Source organism: Xenopus laevis, chromosome 5L (assembly GCF_017654675.1).
Source record: "Xenopus laevis strain J_2021 chromosome 5L, Xenopus_laevis_v10.1, whole genome shotgun sequence".
Lineage (NCBI taxonomy): Eukaryota > Metazoa > Chordata > Amphibia > Anura > Pipidae > Xenopus > Xenopus laevis.
The window spans coordinates 138,355,053-138,372,472 of record NC_054379.1 but is presented as its reverse complement, the minus strand read 5'-3'; the positions used below and the strand labels follow the sequence as shown (position 1 = coordinate 138,372,472).

Sequence of the window (17,420 nt, the reverse complement as noted above, 5' to 3'; positions counted from 1 at the left end):
TATATCAATGTATTGGCTATCAGCTCACAACGATTTGACACACTGCCACCTCTCATGTTTAATTAACACCTCTTCGTATCTTACATTTTTCAGTCACTATATGTAGGACGGATTGAAGAAATGCTGAACCAAATACAGATTTAAAGCCTCTAATTAGAACTTTCCCACAGGGCCTTAGCAACATCTGTTTCTAGTTTGTGCCCTATTGGGTTTAATCTATTCCAACTATAAATGCAATTCCTCCATTTATTTGTACTGTACCACAAGAACACTATAGACTTGTAGAGGAAGGAATAATCTCAATAACAGACCACAGGGCAAACATATCCATCCTGTGCAAAACATTCTCATTCAAAATATTAGGCAAGCATGTGCACACACAAATGGACAGCACATAAAATCAGAACTTAAAGTACAAAGACCAGAGTTGAGGTATTGTTATCACATTAATTAGTATATGCCAATGTGGCTTTCTTAATATTTATAAAGAAAAAAATATATAGTTCATTGAAACCTTGCTTTATAATCATGTAATGTATTTTCCCCATAATGCTTGATGAGGTTTGGAATCAGGCAGACCCCTGAAGTGACACTGGGGATTGTAATTGGCAGTTGTGAAGAATACCAAATATTATGTGCTTGGCTGTTCGAGGAAAGGGTTCCAATTAGTTCTCTCTCCCTATCATTCCTTATGATTAGGTGGTGGGGGGTGAATTGTCACAGCAGCAGGTGCTCTTCTCCTTTTGGGCTAGCTGGTAGGATTCTGGAAGGTGGGCAGGTTTGATAGAGTTGCCTCTCCCGGATTTTCAGTATTACAGATTTACTGACAATTTACTTGCTGGTAAATTTGTAATCCTCAGTCATTCCAACCCCAGCCACCCAGCCACCCACTCCCCAAGTTTCCCCCGACAGCTCTATAACCCTGCCTACTCACCCAATCTCTGCATTATCTGCCACTCTATATCACAACTCCTTCCTTTTACATCACAGTTCCTCCCCATCTGGTTCCCTATCCCTACCCAGCTTATATCATTGTGTAGCTCCTTTTCTCAGTGGCTGGTATTGTCCTGGATAAACAGTGGCAACCCTATAATAAGGAGAGGTCAGTACTAGAGTTTGATGGAAAGGTGGTAATCCAGCAAGGAGGTTCACAGGGCAAGTTTTGGAAAATAACTTTTATAGGTGGTCAGCAGGGGGCGGCACCTTTGGGAAATTGGTATCTACTGAGGTTGTGTTTTTTTCCATAGCAAGTGGTATGGATATAGGTCTGTATGGTGTGCAGAATGGACACTTCCACAGTCAAAGTTTTAGCACTTAAAGGAACAGATATATCTCAAAGGACCTCCCTTCTAGTCGCCAACAAACTAACAGGTTAAAGCAGTGATCCCCAATGAGTGGCTCGCGAGCAACAAGTTACACACCAACCCTTTGGATGTTGCTCTCAATGGCCTCATAGCAGGAAAACCCTGGGTTAGAGAGAGTAAAGGTGGAAGTTGGGTTCTGGCTATTACGTTAAACATCCACTCACTCCAGCCTTTATAAATTACATTTTTGGCTTACTAACTATATTTATATAGTAAACATTTTTATTTTGCACAATCTATCTATTTACACTGTTTTATTTTTACATAGAACTGTTCCTTTAAGAGAAACCAGGTCCCATTTTAGTCTCACACATATACAATGAACATTTTCCTATATAAAACAGGACTCTTGCTGCAAAGAAACATTTTATTTGTAGGTGCTGAACAAACATATACATGTTTAAACTTAAATAAAAGATATCCCCTTTGTGGCCCAGAGCTAATGTGGGATTGAGTAGGTTGCGCAGGAAGGAGAGTTTTGGGTTCATAGACGTGCTGACTTGGCTCTTGAGTGCTAGCTCTGTTGGGCATTCAGAACTGCTCTAGCAACTGCTCAGGTGCCACATTTAATTTTTTTGCTATAGTCAACAAAATTCCACTGAAAACTGAAATATATATGTAAGTATTTTGCTACTCACATAATTAGTATATTTGACACACAGAAAAAAACCCCTAAAATTATAGATCACTCTAAAAGGAATAAGATATAAAAAAGGGAAAATTTAACTTCATACTTACCGAAATTTTCTTTTCCTGGTTACTATGGGCAGCCATCACATCATGGGTTAATTCCTACCCTTCAGGTTGATAGGACAGATTTCCAAACTCCACCAATCAGATCTTCCCCTCCCCTATACATACTTCTTACCATATCTGACTCTTTGTCTTTCTGTCCGAGTCATCTTTCCTGGGAGGGATAGTGTGATGGCTGCCCATAGTAACCAGGAAAAGAAAATTTCGGTAAGTATGAAGTTAAATTTTCCCTTTTCCCCGGTCACTATGGCAGCCATCACATCATGGGTGATATACCTCAGCAATCTGTATAAAAAAAGGGGGGGTAAATAACCAACTCATCTCTTGTCTCAACCGAAAAAAAATTTTATTCTGCATCGTAGACTGCTTCTAATACTCTCAAGCCCACATTCGACTCTTTATTGGACTTGACATCTAAATGATAGTGTTTAAGGAAAGTATTCGCAGAACTCCAAGTTGCTGCTTGGCATACTCCTTCCAGTGGCACTTCAGCCTGAAATGCCCATGACGCACTAATTGCCCTTGTGGAGTGTGCCTTTACACCTTTTGGTAATGCCATTCCACCTTCTTCATAGGCCACTTTTATACAGCTTACAATCCACCTGCTTATAGTTGGAGTTGTTGCTGCTTGTCCCCTTCTATTGCTTGAAGGGATGACAAATAATCTGTCTGACTTTCTCCATAGACTTGTTCTGGTTAAATATGTCGTTAGGCACCTCACCACATCCAGGTTGTGCCATTCTTTTTCCTGATGTGATTCCGGTTCCGGAAAAAAAACTGGCAAAACAACCTCTTTATTGAGATGTTGTTCTGATACGACCTTTGGTAAAAACTCCGGCACTGTTCGCATACGAACCATATCTGCTTGTATAATTGTATAAGGTTCCTTTGCTGAAAAGGCCTGCAAATCACTCACCCTTCTTGTTGAAGTGACTGCCACCAAAAAGACTACTTTAAAAGTCAATAGTTTTTCCGATATTGTCTCTATCGGCTCAAATGGATGTGCTGTTAATTTACTCAGCACTAAGGGCAAACTCCATGCTGCTGAATAGACCTTCACTAGAGGTTTTATATGAAGAGCTCCTCTTAGGAATCTTATAACCTTAGGATTCTTTGCCCACTGAATCCCTGTTATAACCGAAATTGCTGAAGTTTGTAACTTCAATGTTCGTACACTCAAATTACTCTCCAGTCCAGCTTGAAGAAATTCCAATATATGTAGGACCGTTACTTGTTCAGGAGTGACTCCTTTCTTAAGTAACCACGATATAAAGGTCTTCCAAACCCTTTCGTAAGTTTTATTTGTAGTGGGTTTTCTTGAGGCTATCATAGTATCTATTACTGCCTTTGAAAACCCTTCCTCCACTAGCCTGTTCCTTTCAATTTCCAGGCCTTTAGGGATAACGCCTGAGGGTATGGATGTTTGATTGGTCCCTGTACCAAAAGGTCTTGCCTGTTGGGTAAAACCCATGCTTTGTCCACTTCCATTGATTTCAACAGTGGGTACCACACCCTCCTGGGCCAATCTGGTAAAATTGCCACTACACTGGCTTTCTCTCTCTTGATCTTTTTCAAAATCCTCTGTATCAGGGGAAATGGTGGAAAAATGTACAGGAGTCCTTGACTCCAACTCTGATTGAGAGCGTCTTCCGCTTCCGCTTGGGGACAATGAAAACGGGAATAAAATCTGCTCACCTTCTGATTCCCCCATATTGCCATCAAATCCTTCTCCGGTTTCCCCCAGATTCTGGATATTTGTACGAAAACCTCTTGATTCAATTCCCACTCGTGTTTGTCTATCGTCTTTCGACTCAAAAAGTCTGCTATCCGATTGCATTTCCCTGGTATACAGATGAAGCCACTTGGATTTGTGAGATAAATGCGTCATGACTCAGGGTTAATTGAAGAAACTGCGTTATCTAAAGTCATCTTAACTCATTTAATGCATTTAACCTTTCCATTAGCATACCAAAGCACTATTGTGAACAATGGTGAATGCTTTAATTAGATGGGATGTTGTGACGCAGTTTTCTGTGTTAAATGAGATAAATGGGATATCTGTGTTTAGTTATTCTGTGTCAAACAGACAAACCAAAGTGGCTGCATCTGTATGCACAGCTGTTAGGTCTTGGAGATGTTTCTCCGCCCAACTCATAATCGGGTATAACTCTTTTAACAAACTTATACTCTGAGTCCCGCCTTGTTTCTTTATGTACATTACTGTCGCGAGATTGTCTGATCTTATCCGCAAAGCTGTTCCCCTCAGACTTTGATCTAACTGCTGAATCGCTCTCCCCACTGCTCTGAGTTCCAGTATATTGGATGATAAAACCTGCTCCTCCTTTTTCCAATTGCCTTGAAGCAACTCTTGATCCGTATGCGCTCCCCAACCTTGGGGACTGGAATCTGTTGTTAGCCTTGTCCATTGTGTCTGCTTGATTGACACCCCCCTGGTTAGATTCTTGTTCGATAACCACCATCTCATTCGCTCCTTCACCTCTTGTGAGACTATTATAGTCTGCTCCCAATCTGGCTCCATTTTTCTCCACTGTTGAAGGAAGCACTGCTGTAACGGTCTTATGTGCCACCTTGCCCATCTCAACATGGGTGTTGTCGAGTTCAAGAATCCCAGGATTCTGCTTACCTTTCTGGCCGAAAACACTGATCCCTCTAACAATTGATTTATTACTACTTTTACTTTTTGTCTTTTCTGATCCGGCAAAGTTACTATTGCTTGTCTCGTTAAAAATCTGGCTCCCAGATAAATCAAATCTTGTAACGGGATCAACTGACTTTTTTGAAAATTGATTTCCCATCCATATTCGTTCAGCACTTTCACCACAAAATCTCGATGGTCTTCTAGCCTTCTTGGATCTTTGGCTTTTATTAATATATCGTCCAAATAGTGATAAATTTGGACTCCTGTTCTTCTTATTTCCGCAATTACTGGCTGCAACACCTTTGTGAATACCCTTGGTGAAGTTGCCAAACCAAATGGTAGACATGTAAACTGGTAATGCATGTCCTCCTGTATTGCAAATCTTAGGAATCTCTGATGCACCTGTGCAACTGGTATGTGCAGGTATGCATCCTTTAGATCCAAGGACACCATCCAATCTCCTTGCTGTATCTGTGCAATGATCGAATGAATGGACTCCATTTTGAATGTACGAATTCTTAAGAACGAGTTTATCGGTCTTAGGTCTAACACTGGGCGATAGTCTCCTGTTTTCTTTTTTAGTAGAAAAAGTTTCGAGTATACACCCTTCTTTCTGTACTCTGTCGTCACCGGTACTATTGCTCCATCCAGTAACAACTGTCGTATGTAATCTACTAGTATTTCTTTTTTGTGCGTTTGACTGGGAATCTTTGAAAATTGAAATAGATTGCTCTCTGGATATGTCTCGAACTCCAGATGATATCCCTCTCTTAATGTTTGAACTACCCATCGATCTCTTATGGACTTCGCCCAGACCTCTGCAAAACCTTCTAGTCTCCTGGGTATTAATGAGGACTGGACTGTCTTCCCTTCAGAATTTCTTGGCCTGCCCAGGATTACCTTTCCCGGGCTGAGACCTGAAAAGTGAACTCTGCCCGCCTCTCCACTGGTTGGTTCTTGCGGGCTGTCTTGTATCCCTGAAGTACCCTCTACCCCTCGCAAATCTTCTTTCGCGAAATGAATTTCTTTCCGCCCCTGTATTGAAATTTTTAACTGGCGGCTTTTCTTGAGGCAAAAAGACACTCTTGCCCCCTGTCACCTTTTTGATTATGTCTTCCAGCTTTGCTCCAAATAACATGGAGCCTTCAAAAGGCAAATTACACAATGACATCTTGGAGGCTTTATCCGCATTCCAGTCTCTTAACCATAGAGCTCTTCTTGCTGCTATCGATAGCGCCATAGCTCTGGATGAAGATTTCACCAAATCCAATGAAGATTCTGTAACAAAATCCGTTGCCAATTTTATTTCCGACAAGGCATCCAAAATCTTTGTTCTACGTACGCCTTCTTTTAATGCGATTTCTACATTCTGGATCCATCCTTGTAAGGCCCTTGACACTGAAGTTAAAGCCAGTGCTGGTTGAACCGTAGCTCCAACTGCCATATAGGATTTCTTAAGAGAAGCCTCCATTTTTCTATCCATTGGATTAAGGAATGATACTACATCATCCACCGGCAAAGCCGTTTTGCTTGACAAACGAGCCACTGCCGCATCCACCTTCGGACACTTATCCAACACTTGTTCTTCCTCTGACGGAAATGGGTACATTTTGTGAAGTCTCGAAGGTACTGGGTATTTGCCTTCCGTCTTCTCCCACTCCTTTACTATAATTTCTTTTATAAATTCATGAATGGGAAGTGTAACCCTCTCCCTCTTAAGTGACTTAAATGGGTTTGATGTAGAAGCTTGTGCCTCTGTTGTTTGTGGCATATTCAATTGCGCTCTAACTGCCTTAATCAAAGGCTCTACTGAACAAATATCAAAAGAGTCTCCTTGAGATTCCTCTCTGAAGTTTTCCTCGTCTGAAATATCTGACATTGCAGCAGAAATGTCTTCACTGTGCCGACTGCATGTATCAGTCCTGGGCTCCATCTCCATCTCATTTCTAGATCTTTTGGTTGCAGCTTTAACTCCTTCCTCTACTGCTTCCTTAATCCATTTCATGATGTCGGCCGTATCAGCTGCCGCATCACCTGCCAATTTCCTAGAACAGCGTTCACACAACCTAGAATGCTTCTGGGCTGTATTTTCACATGCAACACAGTTCCTGTGCTTTTCTTTGCTAGCCCTCTTCTTAGGTGAAGACACACTGAAAACAATCCAACACGTTGACATAAGTAACTAAAAAATAAAAAATAAAAAATTAAAAATCACACTTCCCCTTTAATCCGACTCACCTCCTACTACTATGGGCCGCATTTTCTGGGCTACTAGGCTCCAAATGTTCCATATCCCTCTCGATTCGCTCAGCACTGCAACCGCTCCACACGCCAAACACACAGCCGCTGCGTGCTTACGCCTGGCGTTTTAACGTCTGACGTTTTTACGTCCTGCGTGTTTGCGCTCGAGAACGCCTATGATATTCTGCCTCCGCCAGAAAGCAAGATGGCGCCTCTGGCTTCCAGACCCGCGTTTTCCCAACCTATCTTGTGTAACACATAGGCTGTTTACGCATTAAGGAACATAAGCACACGTCTCTAAGAGGCGCAATATAGCTTTCTCCATCTAGGGAGTGCCTCCCACGATCCTCCTTTATTTCTGTAATGTGTCTATGAGACGCAATATAGCTTTATCCATCCAGGGAGTGACTCCCTTGATAATTCCTTGTTCCTATCTGATTACTAATAACTACTGAGTCAAGAATGGGGAAGTGGCTCAAAAACCTATCCTATCAAGTCACGAGGACAGAAAAAAAAGACAAAGAGTCAGATATGGTAAGAAGTATGTATAGGGGAGGGGAAGATCTGATTGGTGGAGTTTGGAAATCTGTCCTATCAACCTGAAGGGTGGGAATTAACCCATGATGTGATGGCTGCCATAGTGACCGGGGAAAGAAAGATAAGGTTGGGGTAATGGATAAATGGTACAGACCATAAAAGTTTTATGATCTAATGCTCACCTTAAGAGTGTTCTTAATGTTCTACATAACACTAAGGGGCAGATTTACTAAGCTCGAGTGAAGGATTCGAATTAAAAAAACTTCGAATTTCGAAGTGTTTTTTGGGCTACTTCGACCATCGAATGGGCTACTTCGACCTTCGACTACTACTTCGACTTCGAATCGAACGATTCGAACTAAAAATCGTTCGACTATTCGACCATTCGATAGTCGAAGTACTGTCTCTTTAAGAAAAACTTCGACCCCCTACTTCGGCAGCTAAAAGCTACCGAAGTCAATGTTAGCCTATGGGGAAGGTCCCCATAGGCTTGCCTGTGATTTTTTGATCGAAGAATATTCCTTCGATCGTTGTATTAAAATCCTTCGAATCATTCGATTCGAAGGATTTAATCGTTCGATCGAATGAATAATCCTTCGATCGTTCGATCGCAGGATTTGCGCTAAATCGTTCGACTTCGATATTCAAAGTCGAACGATTTTAGTTCCTAGTCGAATATCGAGGGTTTATTAACCCTCGATATTCGACCCTTCATACATCTGCCCCTAAGGGTATAATAAGCATGAATTCACCAGTATTCAGTAAATGTACAGAACTGAAAGCTGAAAATCGCTGTGAATCAACACAAAAGCCAGAAAATTGCAAATACGCATTATGGCAATTTAAAGTAAGAGTGACTTTAAAATAAGCACGTTGTGTACCTGAGAGTATCTATACCACTAAAATGTAAAGAAATCCACACAAATCTAGTTGGACTACCCAGCCTGCCAAACTAAGAAGTTCTGTGGGTTCTGGCAAATGGGGCCAAGCTGCTGTAAGTCGCCATAGACAGTCACTATTTATTGGACTGGTGGGGGGACTGTTTGGGTCTCTGTGTGGGCTGTTTGGACCTCTGTGTGAAATGTGAAATGCCAGGGCTTTTTTTTGATTCTCAGTACAGACTTGAACATGCAGAGCATGGGCTTGTATTGGTGCAAGGGCTCATTTATGAACACACAGTGTCATTTCAGACACAACTTGCCATATTTTCTACTTAAAGTGCAACACAATTGCACCTAATATTTTCTATATGGCATATTTTCTGGTGCAGATATATCTCAAATGACCTCTCTTCTAGTCGCCAACAAACTAACAGGTTAAAGCAGTGATCCCCAACGAGTGGCTCGCGAGCAACAAGTTACACACCAACCCTTTGGATGTTGCTCTCAATGGCCTCATAGCAGGAAAACCCTGGGTTAGAGAGAGTAAAGGTGGAAGTTGGGTTCTGGCTATTACGTTAAACATCCACTCACTCCAGCCTTTATAAATTACATTTTTGGCTTACTAACTATATTTATATAGTAAACATTTTTATTTTGCACAATCTATCTATTTACACTGTTTTATTTTTACATAGAACTGTTCCTTTAAGAGAAACCAGGTCCCATTTTATTCACACACATATACAATGAACATTTTCCTATATAAAACAGGACTCTTGCTGCAAAGAAACATTTTATTTGTAGGTGCTGAACAAACATATACATGTTTAAACTTAAATAAAAGATATCCCCTTTGTGGCCCAGAGCTAATGTGGGATTGAGTAGGTTCCGCAGGAAGGAGAGTTTTGGGTTCATAGACGTGCTGACTTGGCTCTTGAGTGCTAGCTCTGTTGGGCATTCAGAACTGCTCTAGCAACTGCTCAGGTGCCACATTTAATTTTTTTGCTATAGTCAACAAAATTCCACTGAAAACTGAAATATATATGTAAGTATTTTGCTACTCACATAATTAGTATATTTGACACACAGAAAAAAACCCCTAAAATTATAGATCACTCTAAAAGGAATAAGATATAAAAAGAAAGATAAGGTTGGGGTAATGGATAAATGGTACAGACCATAAAAAGCTTTATGATCTAATGCTCACCTTAAGAGTGTTCTTAATGTTCTACATAACACTAAGGTTATAATAAGCATGAATTCACCAGTATTCAGTAAATGTACAGAACTGAAAGCTGAAAATCGCTGTGAATCAACACAAAAGCCAGCAAATTGCAAATACGCATTATGGCAATTTAAAGTAAGAGTGACTTTAAAATAAGCACGTTGTGTACCTGAGAGTATTTATACCACTAAAATGTAAAGAAATCCACACAAATCTAGTTGGACCACCCAGCCTGCCAAACTAAGAAGTTCTGTGGGTTCTGGCAAATGGGGCCAAGCTGCTGTAAGTCGCCATAGACAGTCACTATTTATTAGACTGGTGGGGAGACTGTTTGGGTCTCTGTGTGGGCTGTTTGGACCTCTGTGTATGTGAAATGCCAGGGCTTTTTTTGATTCTCAGTACAGACTTGAACATGCAGAGCATGGGCTTGTATTGGTGCAAGGGCTCATTTATGAACACACAGTGTCATTTCAGACACCAGACACAACTTGCCATATTTTCTACCTAAAGTGCAACACAATTGCACCTAATATTTTCTATATGGCATATTTTCTGGTGCAAAATGTAGGTGCCATTTTGCTGAGCAACTTTACACTGTGCACGTTGGGAACCCAGCTGCGGCTTAACTATAGAAGGAAACAGAACCCACAGTCACAGGGGAAAAGTCTGGCCTGGACTGCAGGGTCTGCTTCTTCTATAACAGCTCTCTTGCCTGGAACCTTATGGGCCCCAGCAGCAAGTAGATGTTCCCCACAAACAGCACGCTGATGTCAACACGCCTGCAATGAGGGTGCTCTCATCAACGCTTCCGACCCAGTGTGCTCACATCAGCACGTCCATGTGCATAGGGTCGGTGAAAGGTGTTGCGCACGCTGGGTGCCAGCTTGGTACACTGCTGGAACCCAGGGTTCCTCAGCATTAGTTGAGCAAGGAAAGGCTTTGAACAGTGTCATAATTATAAAGGCAGCAAACCCTGAGGAGACTAGGCTTCCTCTATAGTCACTTCAATAACCCCCAAAAATGTGCTTTCCCACAAATACAGGTCTGGTAACCCCAAACATTTGTGCTAATAGGAAGATAAACAAAAATTACACAATTTCAAGTTATCAGGGCCTAGAGGAACTTGATGGGTATGCCAGGACAGTCTAACTGAATGCCGTACTATTCGGTTCATTGTAATAGGATCCTACTCCCAAACTACACAAATTGTGCTTCTAAATGGAGAAAGTTGGACACCTCACTGCTAAGCCTTCAAATATTCTCTACCAGCAGAAGTATAATATGTTCAGTTTGACACATAACAGAACAAGAAAAAATCTGCTACCCTAATATCAGACAAGCTGTCTTGGTAACTGTATAACAAGCAATACTTGGACTATGAAACATTGACATTTATAAAAAGATGGTGAATTCAATATAAAATAGCTAAAAGAACAGATTGTACTGTTATCAACACAAAGAATATTACTAATATTACAGTTCCTGGACTGGCAAAGGAGGCAAAGACAGGGAGATGTAAAACTCACTTATGCCGTGTGACTAAATCGAAAAATTTGGATGGCAGAAAGTTCTTGAACAAAACAAACAGTATTTTTATTTTCTTAAAGCACCACAGGGTTGTCATACTCACATACCCTTGAGGTAGTCATAAACATGTCAGGTTCAAACACAGCAATTCAGAGACAGAACCACCTGCCCTCCTTCTAGAGATAGCGTGGCATACTTTTAGAAGCACCCTCTGGATCTCTCTGCAATAACCTGGATTCTACACGTTGGTTTGGAGAATACACATAAACTATTTTACAGGACAGTATTGCCTGAGGGCAGAGCTACCCCCGTGCTATCCCTCCAAGTTGGACAACAGGCTGCTCTTGCTAACTAGTTCTATCTGCATCACTTTCCTAAAAAGTGCTATCCTGACTACACCTCATTTGTGGGTCCCTGTTCCCCTGACTTCACCAAGGGCCTCACCACCCTTGGTGCCTCTCCCTTACTGGGGCCCAAGTTCAAGGCTCCCTAGCCCATATATATAAATGGATTTGCTGCAATTGGTATTGTGGAATGCACTGCCGGGTGATGTTGTGATGGCTGATTCACTTAATGCCTTTAAGAATGGCTTGGATGATTTTTTGGACAGACATAATATCAAAGGCTATTGTGATACTAAACTCTATAGTTAGTATAGGTATGGGTATATAGAATTTAATTAAAAGTAGGGATGGGTGTGTGTATGGATGCTGGGTTTTCATTTGGAGGGGTTGAACTTGATGGACTTTGTCTTTTTTCAACGCAATTTAACTACGTAACTATGTAACTATTGGTAGATTTGAAACAGTTTCTCTCACTGCACAATATTTGCGCTGACACTTTAGGGCAGAGACACGGTCAGATTCAGGGAGATTAGTTGCCCGGCGACAAATCTCCTCTTCTTCGGGCGACTAATCTCCCCTAACTGCCTTCCCCTGCCTTCCCGCCAGCTAGAATGTAAATCGCCAGCTGGATGGCAATAGGAGCGCTAGTTTTCCGAATTTGTTCGAAGTTTCCTTGTGAGGCAACTTCGGAAAACGAAGCGCTCCAAGTGGCATCACGCCGGCGATTTTCATTCTAGTCGGCACAAAGGCAGGGGGAGGCATCGGGGAGATTAGTCACCCCCCGATGAATAGGATATTTGTCAGTGGGCGACAAATCTCCCCGAATCTGACCGCGTGTCTCTGCCCTAAAGAGTATATTTCAATCCGATATACACATAAGTTTGAAAAGTAAAAGCTCTTTGATGAATTAACAGAACATCACTAACTGTGGATCTGCAAGCCTTTGAAGCTAAAGTATACTGACTCATAATGGTACTTTGCCCCTTGTGCTAGTTATATCTAAGGAAATCACAAACCTAAATCTCTCTGTAATATATTGCTTAATCATATCCCCCCAGTGCATCCCCTTCTCTCCACATCTCTTAATTCTTTTGTGTGGCTTCATGTTTATTCCATCATTTATTAATGCCATAGTCCGACAAATCTTTTGTGATCAGGCTGGTACTTTAAGGTACTAAATGTTATATTCTCCACAACCAAGAACTGATCCTTGTGTTCGTTGGCAGGCACTCAGTGTCTCATACTGGAGGGCACATCACATCTATCACTTGTCTCCAGACTGTTTCATTTTTTTTTAAAGTAGAGACTCTGAATGTAATAGCTTTTCATTTCAGGTGGCTTAAGATTAACACTAGCAGAGAGAATAAAACAGCTGACAGGGCTAAAATTATTATTATTATTACATAAATGCCTTTCATTTGCATAATGTATATATATATGCAAGGACCTAGAGACTAGGAATATTTCTAATTTAGCCACATTAAAGGTCAGTGCTAAAACATGTTATGCAGCATTTCTGCTCTTTTCTAGAGTGCTTGAAAGGATGGAGACTGCCCATATGAACATCACTTCTTCTACAAGTGATTGATTATAGAGTTCCAGTTCCGACTTCCCATGATAGAATGACAGCTGTAGGCTCACCCCAAGCAGCTCTACTGGAAATATGGTCAGCTTTTCTACATCTGGCATCACTGCATCTCCAGGTCAAATAAGTCATTCAATCACACAGGTTAATATTCTTTGGTACCATTTCCTCCTCAAATCCAATGTGTCAGGGATAATATGCAACATACCATGACATTTCATGACAAGCCAGCAAGAATTTCCATGCCCATATAAAGGGAACTCCAATGGGGTTTGCACAATCTTTACATTGTGTATTTGTTATAACAGACACAAATGGGAAGATGCAATCGGGCAGCATAAATTATACTGATCATTGATTGATGTATGTGCCAGTTGTGCATTAATAGTACATAATGCATATGGTACACAATCTGTAGTAGCTGTATCTGTTTGACAAGGGCACCTTCTTGTATTTGCACCTACTTTGATGAAACTGTAGCAGAGGGGATTGGGGAATAAGTGGCAGTAGGGTGCAGGTTTTATCTGTCACTTTGAGGAACAACGGGCAATTAATTGTACACACTACTTGTATACTGTCTACACCAGGCAGAATTAATTGGAAAGGGTTGGGTATATTTAAAATACTCGCCTACACTAATATGTGAGGTCATTATTTTAGTGGTCAGATACCAGAGACAAGAATACTGTATTATTCTGCTAAATAGAATCTAATCAGATGTTAATATTTTTTTCAACTCACTTCTTAATATTATTTATTTATACATATTACTATTAATATAATAACATTTTCAAATAACTGCAATAATAGAAATATGTAGCATTATATACTTCTGTGTGGTAATTGTTATTATTATTGTTTTCTTTCTGTGCAGTAGGTGACTAGACTATTCCCTGGTTCCATTGCCCCAAATCATTGCTTTGCTTAGGATTCCAAAAAATGCTGGCTTTCTAACTATAAAGTATGTTGTTACCAAAACGACATGATTATTCTTCGGTACAACGCAGATAAAGATAAACATTTTGCTTAATTTAAATCAGCAACACAAAAATATACAAACATACAGTATATACATATTTCCCCATTAAAATAGAATGAGAGCCACTTACTGATGTGCTGTGGGTTTCCAACCTTTCTTCAATAAGTCCTATCCTGCACAGATTCCTGGAGTTCTGTAGCCAGTAATCCAATGACTCTCCAGGTCGGGTGCTGCACAGTATCTGTCAGGGTAAACAAAAGACACAGCCAGTGTGTTATGAAGGCCAGGAAAACTTTGAAGGACAACCTGCTTATCCTCACCAATTGACAATCACAGTCAGACAGTAAGGACAGAGACACATGGGCAGATTTGTGGAGATTAGTTGCCCGACAACAAATCTCCTCTTCTTTGGGGTGACTAATCTCCTTGAACTGCCTTCCCCTGCCTTCCTACGGCTGGAATGAAAATCGCCGGCGAGATGACACTCGGAGTGCTTCGTTTTCCAGATATGACAGAAGTTTCCTCACGAGGAAACTTTGGGCGACTTCAGAAAACGAAGGGCTCCGAGTGTCATCCCGCCGGCGATTTTCATTCTAACCGCGGGAAGGCAGTTCTAGGAGATTAGTCGCCCCGAAGATGAGGAAATCCCCGAATCTGCCTGTGTGTCTCTGCCCTAACTGTCAATCCCATCATTATAATCAGCCACTGAACTCATATATTTGTCATTGCCTGAGGAAGACACCATGTGTCTCTCAATCTGTGAAATTCCCATCATCATTAACCAGACCCTGCCCTTGTGTCCCAGCCAAATCCTAATGATAGGGCTTCTGTGGTTCTCCAGATTATATCGAACCTTCATTAACTTCAAATAACTATGGGTCTCTTTACTCTGCAAACACAACAGTGTGTTATGAAGGCCATGGATACTTTGAAGGACATGGGTATTATAGACTAGGGGACAACCTGCTTATCTTCACCAATTGACAATCACAGTCAGTTCCATCATCCTCATCAGCGGCTGGACTCGTATACTTGTCATTGCCTGAGGAAGACACCATGTGTCTCTCCATCTGCAAAATTCCTGTCATCATTAACCAAACGCTGCCCTTGTGTCCCAGCCAAATCCTAAGGATGAGACCCCTGTGGTCCTCCAGATGATGTCGAACCATCATTAACTTTAACTAACTATAGGTCTATTTTCTCTGTCCTAGCCTTATTAATAGACCATATGGCTCTCCATCAGTTTCTGATTAAATATTCTAAAATCCTTAGTCAACCGTTTTCTGTCTATCCCTGCAGAATCCTAAGGAAACTCAACACATGATGCCAGGATCCCAAGCATTTGCTTACATGGCAGCTATATACTGTGTGTCTGTGTTTAATAACAAGACATAACAACACTGAACCCAACATGAAATACACACATGCCAGTGGATCTGACATGTCTTTGTCCTCTTCTGTCAAAACCAAATAACTCCTGACTACTCATATTCTGCATTCAAATGCATTTATTCTACAACCTTGAGTATGATTGTGATCCAACAAGCGAGCCCCTTTTATCATATATTTATTAATTTCTATATACATCATGGCAAAATCCATTGAGTGATTTCTAACTCAGCACTTTACACCTTACATATATTTCCCATATTCTCTAAAATATTAAGATTTATTGATAGAATTTGAAAACATGGTGACTGGTAGCACATTTGTTTCGAGCTAAGTGGTACGGGATTTCATTTAAAAAGGTTTGGGCTTAAGTCCATGGGGTCCATTTACTAACAAAATTTAGATTTTTCCAAGAATCTCTAAAATTGAGCAGTTTTCCCACTCTTTTTTCAAAGATCTAAGAATTTGAGATTTATTATATGTAAAAACTACATAAACATCTAATACAAAACTTCTCCAGGCAAAAGTTGATGAGGTCCTATAGAAGTCAATGGGAGCTGCACTGATCCTATTGGAATTCAATTTGGACTTTTAGAGGTTTTCAGGTTTTTTTTCCCTCTAGGAATTGTTTGAAAAGCTCACATTTGTAGAGGTTTCGAGGTATTCGTATTTTTTAGCACATTATTTTCTGTTCATACTTTTTTATTTGGATTTTTTTTTTATAAATGTCATGATATTCGTAGTTTCAGAGATTATGAGTTTAGATTCAGAAATGTTGGTCTGCAAACTTTGTTTATCAACCCAGTTTAACTTAGTAAAAAAAATCCCTAATATATATCTGCATATCATTTAAGTTATATAGCAGAAGAGATCATTCAAGAGGGCACTCAATACATTTGCCACAGTAGAGCAGATGTGCCAATACAGTAGAGACTACTTAGTACTTCATGTATATTTCAGAGAAATAACTAATCTCAGTGTTATTTCCAAATCAGACCTCTGCGTATTCAGACATGGAACCTCTGCTAATTCAATTACCCAGTCTAATTATCGTTTAATAGAATGAAAACAAGCTCTGGATGGATGGACTGTAGCAGTAGTAACAAGCTATGAGACGCCATCTGAATTCACAGCCAGGATTAAGATGCAGCCCACAGAGCACTCATCAGGGAGAGACATCTCATGTTGGAACAGAGCCGTCTGACTACAAATCTAAGTTTTAAGTTGGGATTTAACAAATTATTCTAGAACTTAGAGTTTCGTGAACATACAAAATTAGCTGTATATATCTATATATCTATCAATATATCTATATATCTATATATCTATATTCATTAGAAATTGTAATGTCTACTACCAGTACATCATGCTTTGTTACTTACAATCAAAGTATTTGTACTTACTTTCTTACAAGCTGTAATAGAGCTGCCTAAATTACTGGTAGCACTGCTGCATCCACTGCTTCCATAGTTCTCCAATGGTCCATACATCGCAGCCATGTCCAGGTTACTAATAAGAGAGCAGATAGAGAAGTCAAGCACATTCCTTCCTGAATGCTGTTCCAGCTAAGTGCCACCACTTTGCTAATTACAACATGCAACCAGACAAATTAGTGTCTGTCTCATTAAGGTATACATTTCCAAGCTTCTGTTCTTATATGTATTGTGCAAGGTATTGCATTTCTGGGTTAAATAATTAGGTGAAATATTTCAGTGTTGGGTTATTTTAAGGTACCTTGATCCTTTGGTACAATATGCTAAATCTTTTATTTCTGCAGACCATGGGGCTTAAGTTATAATAGGAAACAAGAGAACCTAGTTGTAAGGTGCATTCAGTGGAAGTATTGCAATTACAAAATCTACTTTATCCAATGGGCCCTGTAGTTCTGTAGTGAAAATTAATTTTCTGCATCCCAGCTCTGTTTGTACCCTTTCTA

General features: G+C 40.4%; 1 protein-coding gene across 1 annotated transcript in view; it reads right to left on the bottom strand.

The window, feature by feature from the left end:
* sphkap.L (SPHK1 interactor, AKAP domain containing L homeolog) overlaps positions 1 to 17,420 on the bottom strand; it is a 123,526-nt gene that overhangs the window by 71,085 nt on the left and 35,021 nt on the right. Inside the window, exons 2-3 of the mRNA XM_041563471.1 lie at positions 16,888 to 16,993; positions 14,226 to 14,336 (exon numbers count right to left, since the gene is read on the bottom strand). Coding sequence (XP_041419405.1) covers positions 14,226 to 14,336; positions 16,888 to 16,993 — 217 coding nt within the window. The remainder of the gene's footprint in view (positions 1 to 14,225; positions 14,337 to 16,887; positions 16,994 to 17,420) is intronic.